The sequence below is a fragment of the Neoarius graeffei genome, chromosome 10 (assembly GCF_027579695.1).
Source record: "Neoarius graeffei isolate fNeoGra1 chromosome 10, fNeoGra1.pri, whole genome shotgun sequence".
Taxonomy (NCBI): Eukaryota; Metazoa; Chordata; class Actinopteri; order Siluriformes; family Ariidae; genus Neoarius; species Neoarius graeffei.
This window is the reverse complement of record NC_083578.1, coordinates 13,456,491-13,470,397: the sequence shown is the minus strand read 5'-3', so window position 1 is coordinate 13,470,397 and position 13,907 is coordinate 13,456,491. Positions and strand designations below refer to the sequence as shown.

At 39.9% G+C, this 13,907-nt stretch overlaps 1 protein-coding gene across 1 annotated transcript in view; it reads left to right on the top strand.

The window, feature by feature from the left end:
• The window catches only part of si:dkey-32e23.4 (dynamin-1-like protein), an 85,208-nt gene that overhangs the window by 46,283 nt on the left and 25,018 nt on the right, over positions 1–13,907 (top strand). The window contains exon 11 of the mRNA XM_060931319.1: positions 1,495–1,650. Within this exon, the coding sequence (XP_060787302.1) occupies positions 1,495–1,650 (156 nt within the window). The remainder of the gene's footprint in view (positions 1–1,494; positions 1,651–13,907) is intronic.

Here is a 13,907-nt window from a genome sequence, read left to right as displayed (position 1 = left end):
TGTAATTTTAACTATCACATTCTGTTTTAGTATTACAGTTTGTCTGTGTTTAAACTACAACAATTTGTAAATTCTACAAAAAAAATGATCAATTCAACATATTCTTACTGTTAAATTAACAGTGGAATTCGGTTAGGAGTTTTACAGTATATTGATGTAAATTACACACTGCTTCATTGTTTTTGTATTTACAGTTTGTCATGATTTTACATAAATTCACTGTTAATTCTACGGACATTTTTTACAGTGCAACCGCAATTTCATTCTCCTCTCATATGAAGTGCTGCGCAACCACAACCAGCTCCTCAGATTATACACTGTCTATTTCTCGCTTTAAATTGAACAATCTGTGCGATACACAGTCCTTTTTAATACTAGTTAATACTTTTTTTAAATACTTTTTAATACTTAGGACTAATACTCTTGACTTTTTAATGGTAAATGTACCTCTTTTTAAAGCAGCACTTACTTCTGAAGCACTGTGAGCTTCACTAGAGGAGCTCTGCTCTTCTGCCATGATCGGAGATCTCAAACACGGAAGAGCGGAAAGGAATCGGAAACGTACGCGAGATTGGACCACATCCGCAAATTTAGGCATCTTAAAATGTTTTTATTAATGCCAAATAAAATATCCAGCACAAATTATATATGATGGACATAAATTCATAATTTATAAATTTTATTTTAAACACGTTTTTAGTTAGCGGGACTGCAGCTTATCACCTCTCCCGCCCGCGCCCGCAGTGTGCACTCCACCTCCCGCCCGTGCCCGCAATGAGCTTTCAAAATTTGTCCCGCGGCGCACTGCTTTGCGTCGGGTCCCGCGGGACTCCCGCGGGAGTGCAGAGCTCTACTATCCGGCGTTAGATCAGCTGCAGGTTCACTCATCTCTCTCTCCTGTCTGACTAGCCTAAAGGAAAAGGAAGTGAAACATTTTGCGCGGACGTCGCACCTCTGCTGATCTCGCAGTGATTTTGGCGAATTTGTATGAAGGAAAAAAAACCACCATTTCATTCCAGGTTAAAAATGCATTGTAACGCGCGTTACTGACATTTGTACCGAGTAAAATATTACCAATTTTTTTTTCTGTAATGCCTTACATTACCGCGTTACTCCCAACACTGTCCATTAACATGAAACGATGTACAGTAGGTGACCCACAAGGTCCAGTTCATTGTTCTGATCAGAAACTCATCATGATGCAAGAACCAATCATCATACGAAATCTCATCATACCAATCATGCCAAAATCGTCCGGTGTAAGCTCAGCTTCACTGAATGTTACATATTAGATTGTGATTAAGTCTCGTCTGTCGCTTTATAATGAGGTTTTCAGCTTTCTTAAAATAACGTAGCAACAACTGCAGTGCAAATTTTCACCCTCGATTAAATTCACTGAAAGGATTTAATTATAGAAAGATGATTCATGCTGCCATAGCTGTCTGAATCACCTTGTCCAGGTGCATGCTGGGTAACACGTTGTTTGTGCCGCAGGGTCCACGGCCAGCGCTGTTTGTTCCCGAGGTGAGCTTTGAGCTGCTGGTCAAGAGGCAGATTAAGAGACTGGAGGAGCCGAGTCTGCGCTGCGTGGAGCTCGTCCATGAGGAGCTGCAGAGGATCATCCAGCACTGCTCATCTTACAGTACACAGGTAACACACACGTCATACAGTCCTGCTGTCACTGTCCTTCATAAGGACTTGCTCTTATTAGTCTTCATTTCAGCAATGTAGAAGATTCTGGTGCAATTTCGCTCTGAAATTGAGTGGAAGGTGTGTAATTGGATTTGCTCAATCCACCATGAAGTGCACTCGACTCCGGGCCACTTCATCCTGTCTATTTTTGGTCACTTGTTTACCAGACGAGGGACGTTTAAACCAGGTTCTCTTTCTACAAAACGGGAATACTAATCGCACTCGTGCTTTTCATTCAGGTGGTATGGAACATTTAGTATTTAGCCATAGTACAGTGGTACGTGAAAGTTTGTGAACCCTTTAGAATTTTCTATATTTCTGCATAAATATGACCTAAAACATCATCAGATTTTCACACAAGTCCTAAAAGTAGATAAAGAGAACCCAGTTAAACAAATGAGACAAAAATATTATACTTGGTCATTTATTTATTGAGGAAAATAATCTAATATTCCATATTACAGTCAGGTGTGAGTGGGCACCCTGTTTTATTTAAAGAACAGGGATCTATCAAAGTCTGATCTTCACAACACGTGTTTGTGGAAGTGTATCATGGCACGAACAAAGGAGATTTCTGAGGAGCTCAGAAAAAGCGTTGTTGATGCTCATCAGGCTGGAAAAGGTTACAAAACCATCTCTAAAGAGTTTGGACTCCATCAATCCACAGTCAGACAGATTGTGTACAAATGGAGGAAATTCAAGAACATTGTTACCCTCCCCAAGAGTGGTCGACCAACAAAGATCACTTCAAGAGCAAGGCGTGTGATAGTCGGCGAGGTCACAAAGGACCCCAGGGTAACTTCTAAGCAACTGAAGGCGTCTCTCACATTGGCTAATGTTAATGTTCATGAGTCCACCATCAGGAGAACACTGAACAACAATGGTGTGCATGGCAGGGCTGCAAGGAGAAAGCCACTGCTCTCCAAAAAGAACATTGCTGCTCGTCTGCAGCTTGCTAAAGATCACGTGGACAAGCCAGAAGGCTATTGGAAAAATGTTTTGTGGACGGATGACCACAAAACCAAAATAGAACTTTTTGGTTTAAATGAGAAGCGTTATGTTTGGAGAAAGGAAAACACTGCATTCCAGCATAAGAACCTTATCCCATCTGTGAAACATGGTGGTGGTAGTGTCATGGTTTGGGCCTGTTTTGCTGCATCTGGGCCAGGACGGCTTGCCATCATTGATGGAACAATGAATTCTGAATTATACCAGCGAATTCTAAAGGAAAATGTCAGGACATCTGTCCATGAACTGAATCTGAAGAGAAGGTGGGTCATGCAGCAAGACAACGACCCTAAGCACACAAGTCGTTCTATAAAAGAATGGTTAAAGAAGAATAAAGTTAATGTTTTGGAATGGCCAAGTCAAAGTCCTGACCTTAATCCAATGGAAATGTTGTGGAAGGACCTGAAGCGAGCAGTTCATGTGAGGAAACCCACCAACATCCCAGAGTTGAAGCTGTTCTGTACGGAGGAACGGGCTAAAATTCCTCCAAGCCGGTGTGCAGGACTGATCAACAGTTACCGCAAACGTTTAGTTGCAGTTATTGCTGCACAAGGGGGTCACACCAGATACTGAAAGCAAAGGTTCACATACTTTTGCCACTCACAGATATGTAATATTGGAATATTAGATTATTTTCCTCAATAAATAAATGACTGAAATATAATATTTTTGTCTCATTTGTTTAACTGGGTTCTCTTTATCTACTTTTAGGACTTGTGTGAAAATCTGAAGATGTTTTCCGTCATATTTATGCAGAAATATAGAAAATTCTCAAGGGTTCACAAACTTTCAAGCACCACTGTATGTGTGATGTGAAATACGGATATGCTTCACACTGACTTTACCAAGTTCACTGGGTATCCGGTTATTTAGCACAAACGTCTTTTAGCACAAGTTCTAAAGTCTCTTAGCACAACTCTGGATTATGGTCACAATAATAATAATAAAAAAAAAAAAATTAAAAATACTCATCTTGATATCGGAAAGGGTTTATTATGATGGCTTAGGGACTAGAAGCCGGCATTTCTGCTGCTGTGCATGTTCAGGATCAGTTGTTGATCCCTGAAGGCTCCAGCACTGACAGTACCTAAATTTACAGTCCAAGATTTTTTGTTTACAGGATTTTTTTTCCAAAAAAATGAAATTAATGTCTTCCAAATTCTTAAATAGTGTGCATTTTTAGTGGCACCTGCAGTTTAATTGATTATCAATGTTTTTTTGTGGCTACTGCTTCACATAGAGGCTGTAGCCACTATATCATCGTGTTGTAAGAATGAGTGTAACAGTCGCGCACTGTGCATGGCCATACACGTGTTCTGATTAAAGTGGTCGGTGAGTGTATGCAGTTCGGTTCAGCGTTCGAAATAAATGGACTAGACTAAAGAAATTGCTTTCAGACATACTTAATTTGAATGTATTTTTATTTCGAACATGTATAAAAAATGTATGTAACTATTTGTACATACAAAAGAAAGAAAACGAGAAATTAAAAAAATAAAATAACATAAAGAGCTAAGACATTACAATACACCGCACATTGTTCGAAAAAGGAGTGGGAAGAAGTACAATACTTTTTTAATTTCCCACCCCTTTTTAACTACCCCGAAATCCAAACTACATTAATACACCTATAAAAATATATACCATATATACACTTCATGAATATCTATATAAATATATAATTACAAAAATATATACTACATACCATATATATACAAAAATAAAAACTTTACACTCGTTTCAAAGTCAATAATTTGAACATTTTGGAAAATAGGTTTGAAATAACGATTGTATTCAATTATCTTGTCATTAAAGATGCTATAGCATACAGATCATGTTGGTCATGGAATCGGTTCCACCGGAAATGCGACGACAATGTCCATGATCAAAAACTGTGAGTCACAACTTAATGAAATCATGTCAATATCGGGTGTGTCCTCCATGGGCGTTCACAACTGCGATACAACGTCTCCTCATGGATTGGATGATGCGTCTGAACACAGCTTGGGGAATGCGCCGCCATATTTGTACCAACATGGCACCAAGCTCCTGCAAGTTCTGTGGAGGGTTCCTTACGGTCGGCTGTGGTGCCAGTTTGATGGAGACGTGTCTGGAGATTATGGATGGTCTGTCGACTGCATCCCATAACCCTCGCAACGTCAGTGACGGATGTTCCCGTATTCAGCATGCCAATGGCACGTTCACGCTGAATGTTTGACAGTCGTGGCATTGCAAATTAACGAATAATTAACCATAAAACCTTGTTTTTCTGAGATGACACTCTACTCTGCTACCGTGAGATCAATTGCACGTGTATCAATAGGTTACGTCACTTGTGTCACGTGGAAACGTGATTTTAGCGTGCAGTGCTCTCGCACGTGCTACGTAGGCCCGACCAGTAGAATGAATGTGTGACGTAATGCCCTTGACAATGCATTTAACCATAATCACAACAAGAACTCTTTCAAGAAAAGTTTCTAAACACTATTTGAAAAATAATGAGTGTCAAGTTTTTATTTTTGCTGAGTGTATATATACACACTTCATAAATATCTATATAAATATATAACTAAAAAAAAAATATCTATCTATCTATCTATCTATCTATCTATCTATCTATCTATCTATCTATCTATCTATATATATATATATATACACACACACACTTCATAAATATCTATATAAATATATAATTACAAAAATAAATATCTACTACATACCTATCCCTGTAAATATAAATATATAAACTATCCCCATAAATAAATATATACCATATATACCATATTCTAAGTTAGTTCTAATATAACAACCAACCCTATTCTATTTATCCCTCATCATCCTCCGTTAACATACTTCCTCTTCTATATACTTGTTTAAAAATATTTTTTGTACCTTTTTTTAAACAGATTTATATTTGCACTTTGTTTTATTTCTGTCTCCAGTCTGTTCCATAAAGTCACCCCACAGCTCGATACGCACATGCTTTTCATATTTGTTCGAAACTTTGGTTTTTTAAAATTTAGGTCTCCCCTTAGATTATATCCCCCCTCTCTCTCACTAAACATTCCTTGTATATTTTTCAGCAATAGATAATTTCTCACTTTGTACATTATTTGTGCTGTTCTGAATTTGACCAGGTCCATAAATTTCAACATGTGTGATTTTATGAATAGTGAGTTTGTGTGATCTCTGTATCCTGTTTTGTTTATATGCTTATTACCGAGGGAAAGTGCGTTCGTATTTTAAAATATACTCCAGGTTGTCCCGCTTTCCTCACCTTCTTCGGCCAGTGGTCCCATGTGTGATGTAGATGTGACGCACTTCCGAGTTGTTACGGGAAGTTGTCGAAAAGAGTATTGAGACCACTGAGCTCTAGCGCCGGGCCTTTTCCGGGAAATAAGAGTTAGGGTCATGGCGACAGGGTGTGTATGTCAGCCTCGGTTCAGAGGTTTCAGTTTCGAAAACGGTAAGAGTAGAATAATATAAAGTACAGACACGTGGTATATTTTACTTCTGTGATATATATATTTTTTTTAATAATTCATTTTTGGATTACGCTTCATTTTTGTGGCTACTGCCTCATAGAGTAAATATATATATGCTATATTTACTGTATGGACATGGGATCAGAAAACTATTTTATTTATAAGGCCACTCATTTTTTATTTTTAGGTTCACGGATTTTTTCAACACATTTTAGAGTATGTCGGTCGAAATAAAAATAAAAGTGTCAATGTCTGTTTTTTCTTTTTTTTCAAATGCCAAATTTTCAATGTCGGGATTATAAAATAAAATAAATTAAAGACACACACACACACACACACACACACACACACACAGTCACTACAGTTATACTTAACACAAATATCAAAATGGCAAATATTCAATAGCAGTGTACATGAGCTATCAATATTTGATATGTAAATACATGTATTTCATAGAATCAGTGTATATGTATGTAAGTGTGTGTGTGTGTGTGTGTGTGTGTGTGTATATATATATATATATATATATATATATATATATATATATAGACATTCAGTCATTCCATGTATAGACTAGTACTACATGCAAGCTTGTGTTTAAAACCAGTACTAGATAGGATTGCTACCATCACCAATACAAGAAAAAAACCTACCATACCTGTATATTTACCTTATATTATCCAAATTATGTTTTCCTAAATATCAATATTTCATATTAAAATCATGAATAATATCAAAAATATTTTACCGGAGTTATATTGAAGATTTAATGTGTTTATTTTAAATATAAAACTGATTTAGCAGTATGGACTCAAGGCATTTTTAATTAGGAGATGAAATCACCTGCAGATTTGGGAGAAACCGGATGGGGGTATTTCTAAATTCTATTCAGAAAATAAAAAGTTGGGCATAATGTCCCCTTACGACGGCCTATCCTGGCCGGTCTGGGGCATTTGCCATGCTATAATATATTAAACATTACAATATTTACTGAGCGATAATACGTTGAATTATTGCCACGCTTTCATATTTAGACCATCTAGGTCTAATTTGTATTAGAAAAATATAATGCTTGTACTAAGTTATAGATATATAGTGAATGGTTTTGATCACTGATTAGTATTCAAGGCAGTACTTACTTCTGTGAAGGCAAGTGGTCATATGAGCGTGATGCTGCCATGAGCGCATCGAGTGCTGACGGATGTCTGACGTCCAGTTCACATTCGATGGCGCCTGTGCTGTCTCTGTCTTCTTCAAGCTCAACAGTAATATAGGAGCAGTCAAAGTCTCTGACTAAGGTTACCACTGGCATGTCGAGCACTGCTCTAGTACCGGTATCGGATCTACCCTCCTTCGTGGAAGCGTACACACATTTTATCATTTCTTTGCTTACATTTAATTCTTGCGATATGTATTCACCGACGTTCTGTCCACTTAACAAATCCACTCGATGAAACGATTTGCGATCTCCGCATGAAATGCTGACATAACGATCAGAACTGACTGAAGCCATTTTGCCATCACGCTGGTGAATTCGATAAGCAACTTCCCAATGGTAATTGCCAGTATCCCAGTCGGAAATTTACAACGAACAGTGTTTACAACATGTTATTCCCCAGTGTTAACTGGGAAAGGCTTTTTTTCCGATACCGACCTTGACCCTTTGCAAGTCATCTGCGGTTAGATTGTTGCACACCGTGACCATGGTAGGATATGTACCAAACGCAAATGTATACTCGTATTACCAGTGGAAATTTTCCCACCGAATGCAGTAGATCTATTAGTACTGGGTATATAATGCTGTTACAAGGAAGCTATTACGTTGTCAAAAAAAATCATTAATCTACTAATTTTAAGTTTCGGCGGTTCAAATAAAAATAAAAGTACACATAGACTTATTTTTTCAGCGGTAGTTTTTATCCCACGTCGGCGGATCCATGAACCTAAAAATAAAAAATGAGTGGCCTAAGCAGTAGCCACATGTATGCATAGGATACCTATTTTTTTTTGTTTGTTTGTTTCAAGTTTAATTATTTCACTTTCTTGCCTTTAGAAGTCACAGCAATTATCTAAAATGTAAATAGCTCAGTAAAATAATTGAAATAGCCGTACGTAGTTTTTCTTTCGACCTTTTTTCTTTTGTAAAAAATTACAATAAAGAACAAACAAAAAGCGGGGCGGCACGGTGGTGTAGTGGTTAGCGCTGTCGCCTCACAGCAAGAAGGTCCGGGTTTGAGCCCCGTGGCCGGCAAGGGCCTTTCTGTGTGGAGTTTGCATGTTCTTCCCGTGTCCGCGTGGGTTTCCTCCGGGTGCTCCGGTTTCCCCGACAGTCCAAAGACATGCAGGTTAGGTTAACTGGTGACTCTAAATTGAGCGTAGGTGTGAATGTGAGTGTGAATGGTTGTCTGTGTCTATGTGTCAGCCCTGTGATGACCTGGCGACTTGTCCAGGGTGTACCCCGCCTTTCGCCCGTAGTCAGCTGGGATAGGCTCCAGCTCGCCTGCGACCCTGTAGAACAGGATAAAGCGGCTAGAGATAATGAGATGAGATGAGAACAAACAAAAAAAGCTTTCTTTAAATTCCTTATCATGTAAATTTCGCTTGCCTTTTCATTCTTTATCAAATTATCAAATTGTAAATAATAAACATGATATTAAAGCGCCAAGCTTAAATTATAAAGACAAAACAAACCTAGAAGTTGGCTGTAGGGTGGGTACGTGCTGCGTTTAAATAATCTGGAGGGAGGATTGGTGACTAACATACAGGCTACATCAAACATGGCGGTTTCAAGATGGCGGTGCAGGGAAATCCAATCGCTCGTTTTCGATCGGAATCTCAGCAACTTTCATAAAAAAATCCATCCAATATCTTTAAATCAAATCAAATCAAGTTTATTTGTACAGCGCTTTTAACAATAAACATTGTCGCAAAGCAGCTTTACAGAATTTGAACGACTTAAAACATGAGCTAATTTTATCCCTAATCTATCCCCAATGAGCAAGCCTGTGGCGACGGTGGCAAGGAAAAACTCCCTCAGACGACATGAGGAAGAAACCTCGAGAGGAACCAGACTCAAAAGGGAACCCATCCTCATTTGGGCAACAACAGACAGCCTGACTATAATATTAACAGTTTTAACAGGTATAACCCTCAACTGTCCTCATGGGGCCGTCCTTCACAGGAGTGGGGCGATAAAACTCCGACCAGACACAGGGCACCAGGATGGATCAAGCAGGTCCGAGGGGCAGAAGAGGCCAGCATCTCAATCCCAGGATCAACATGTAACTCAGAGGGACAGATGGGGGGGGGGAGAGAGAGAGAGAGAGAGAAAGAAAACACGTTGTTAGGTATGCCCTAAAAATGACAAGTATTAAATCTGTGTGGTAGGCTCGCAGAGACGAGAGTCTTTACATCAGGCATGACGCACAATGGCATGTTAATATGGTAAAAAATATATCATGACCTGCTCTGGCTGGATGCTTGATTGGGTGATGGGAGCACACTCCTCAGCAATGATGAGATGCAGATGGGACCCTTAGGCCTGGCCAAGACAATTCAGTTACATTTCACCGGGTCTGGGACATGCGACAGAATGTCTGACGGCCGATTCCCTGCAGGCTACGATAGCCAGTCGAGGTCCCCACCGTCTCCACCAAAAGATTTCCTGTTGACTCCATGTAACTCAGAGGGACAGATTTGGGGGGGGGGGGGGGGGAGAGAAAGAAAACACAGGTGGTTAGGTATGCCCAATGTCACCTGAATAAGTAGGAACAGTATACATATTGCACCGAGTACAAGCAGGGACTCCGGCAACTAACTATGACAGCATAACTAAAAGGAGAGAGCCAGAAGGTAACACAGGCATGAGGGAGCCCCGGGACATAAAGCAGCCAGCCACTGCACCGTCAACAAACTCGAGTGAGCAAGCGAGTGGGGACTGACAGCATCCATACATCCCAGTTTACCAAAACACTCTATGTCTGAGGACCCTCCAGATCTACTCCTTTACCTCATAAACACCATTAACAAAAGGCTTGACTAAACAGATATGTTTTCAGCCTAGACTTAAATGCTGAGACTGTGTCTGATTCCCGAACATTACTTGGAAGGCTGTTCCATAACAGTGGGGCTTTGTAAGAAAAGGCTCTGCCCCCTGATGTAGCCTTCACTATACGAGGTACCAGCAGATAGCCTGCACCTTTTGATCTAAGTAGGCGTGGCGGGTCATAGAGGAGCAGAAGTTCACTCAGGTACTGTGGTGCGAGACCATTCAGTGCTTTAAAGGTCAATAGTAGTATTTTATAATCAATACGAAATTTGATTGGGAGCCAATGCAGTGTGGATAAGACAGGCGTGATGTGGTCATATTTTCTAGTTCTAGTAAGGACTCTTGCTGCGGCATTTTGAACTAACTGGAGCTTGTTTATGCACTTATTGGAACATCCAGACAGTAAGGCATTACAATAATCCAACCTGGAGGTAACGAAAGCATGGACTAGTTTTTCTGCATCATGCAATGACATTAAATTTCTTATCTTTGCAATATTTCTGAGATGAAAGAAAGCTATCCGGGTGATGTTATCAATGTGAGTTTCGAATGAAAGACTGGGGTCAATAATCACTCCGAGGTCTTTTACTGCTGCACGTGAAGAAACAGAAAGGCCATCCAGAGTTACTGTGTAATCAGAAAACTTACTTCTAGCTGTATGTGGTCCTAGCACAAGTACTTCAGTCTTGTCAGAGTTAAGCAGAAGGAAATTTATAAGCATCCAGTGTCTAATGTCCTTAACACATTCCTCAATTTTATTAAGCTGGTGTCTCTCATCAGGTTTTGCAGAGACATACAACTGTGTGTCATCAGCATAACAGTGGAAACTAATACAATGTTTACGAATAATATCGCCCAGAGGTAACATATATAGAGAAAAAAGCAGTGGACCCAAGACAGAACCTTGTGGAACACCAAACTTTACCTCGGTACGTCTAGAAATATCACCATTTATATCGACATACTGATAACGATCAGTTAGATAAGACCTGAGCCAGGAGAGGGCCATTCCCTTAACTCCCACAACATTTTCTAGTCTATCCAGAAGAATGGAATGATCAATGGTATCAAATGCTGCACTAAGGTCAAGCAACACAAGTAGCGAGACACAGCCCTGATCAGACGCCAACAGTAGGTCGTTTACTACTTTAACCAGTGCTGTCTCTGTGCTATGATGAGGTCTAAATCCTGACTGATACATTTCATGGATGTTATTCCTATGTAAATATGAGCATAACTGCTGTGCCACAGCTTTTTCAAGGATCTTGGAGATAAAGGGGAGGTTTGATATTGGCCGATAATTGGACAGCTGACAGGGATCAAGGTCAGGTTTTTTAATCAGGGGTTTGATAACTGCTAGTTTAAAGGATTTGGATACATAGCCAATCATAAGAGAAGAATTTATTATTTTTAGAAGCGGTTCAATTACTCCAGGCATTATCTGTTTGAATAGACGTGTCGGTAAGGGATCTAGTACGCAAGTTGAGGCTTTTGATGTAGAGATTAATGAAAGTAATTCAGTTTCTTTTAGGGGAGTAAAACATTCTAACTGATGATCTGATACAGTTATATTGTTAACTACAAGGTCACTTTCATTGTCTAACCTTAAATTAGTAGTTTGAATTTTTTGTCGGATATTCTCAATTTTGTCATTAAAAAAATTCATGAAGTCGTTGCTACTACATACTGCAGGTGTGCATGTGTTGATAGTGGACTTATTCCTGGTTAATTTTGCTACAGTATTAAATAGGAATCTAGGATTATTTTTGTTATCTTCTATTAGGGAGGAGAGATATGTTGATCTCGCAGCACTAAGAGCTTTTCTATACTTCAGGCAGCTCTCCTTCCACGCCAATTTGAACACTACCAATTTTGTTTGACGCCATTTACGTTCCAATTTTCGAGTGGTCTGTTTTAATGTGCGAGTGTCATCATTATACCAGGGTGCTAATTTTTTGTCTCTGACCATTTTCCTTTTTAGAGGAGCTACATTATCTAAAGTATGGCGGAATGTTGACTCTAAGCATTCAGTTGCCTGATCGAGTTCTGCAGGGGCTGACAGTGACCCAATCAAAGTTGACAGCTCTGGGAGATCATTTATAAAGCTCTGTGCAGTAGTTGACGTGAAAGTACGTTTAATACAGTAGCGTGGTGAGGTGCATATATTATTACTCAGACATATTTTGAATGAGATGAGACAATGATCTGAGATAACTTCAGACTGTGGAAGTATGACTATATTGTCTACGTTTAATCTGAATGTTAGTATTAGATCAAGGGTGTGACCACCATTATGGGTCGGTCCTATGACATTCTGCTTAATCCCGACTGAATCTAAGATGGACACAAACGCTGTTTTTAAAGGGTCTTCTGGGTTATCAAAGTGAATATTAAAATCTCCGACAACTAAAGCTTTGTCTAAGGAAATAACCAGATCTGAGATAAAATCTGCAAATTCAGAAAGAAACTCAGAATATGGCCCCGGGGGCCTGTAAATAATAAGCAATGGAATTAACTGGGTAGACTTATTTTTCGAGGCTACATACATTATATGAGTATGAAGAACTTCAAATGTATTAAATTTATAACCAGGTTTGTGTGTTACACCTAGATAATCGTTATAAATAACCGCGACGCCTCCTCCTCTGCCAGTTAGACGAGGCTGGTGTATATAACTGTATCCAGGAGGACTCGCTTCATTTAATGCTATATATTCATTTGGCTTAATCCATGTTTCTGTTAAACACAGTACATTAAACTCCTGATCAGTAATGAGTTCATTAACCATTAGCGCTTTAGATGTAAGAGATCTAATATTTAATAGCCCCACCTTTAGATCAAAGGTGCTGGCAGCAGCTGTACAGTCAGTCTGATCTAATTTTATATTGATTAGGTTACTGGAACAAACTCTCTGAAAATTTCTACCTTTTTGTTGAGCTCGGGGAACAGACACAGTCTCGATGTAGTGGGCCCTGAGTGACGACTCTGTGCAGCTAGCAGACAGTCGGTTTAGCCTGTTCGTCTGCTCCCTGGCCTTGGCTCTGGATTGTCAGAAATTAACTAGGCCTGTTCTGAGACTATGACCTATGCTGCAGGAAATGAGAGCAGCACCTTCCTGAGTGGGATGGATACCGTCCCGCCCTAACAGGCCAGCAGTGCCCTCAAAATTAGCCCAATTATCTATAAAGCCCACACTGTTTTCAGAGCACCACCTGGACAGCCAGCAGTTCAGCGACCATAACCTGCTGTAAGCTACATCGCCACGCCGCATTGGGATGGGGCCAGAGCATACTACAGCATCGGACATCGCCTTCGCTAATTTAAACACCTCTACAAAGTTACTCTTAGTAACCTCAGACTGACGAAGGCGTATATCATTAGCTCCTGCATGGATAACTATCTTTGAGAACCTGTGCTTGCCTAGGACCCTAAGATTACCTGCTATGTCCGGCACCCTGGCTCCCGGTATACACCTGACTAAAGCTGCTGGTGCCCCTAAAGGCTGAGCTAATTTCACGTGCCGTATGATAGAGTCCCCTATAACCAGAGCTCTTTCAGGTTTCTCAGTGGGTGCATCACTAAGGAGAGCAAACCTGTTCGACACGTGACGCGGAGAGGAGTGGTGCTCCCGTGGGCGAGCCTCAGCGGTAGCTTTGGCTCTACGCTTATGCCGC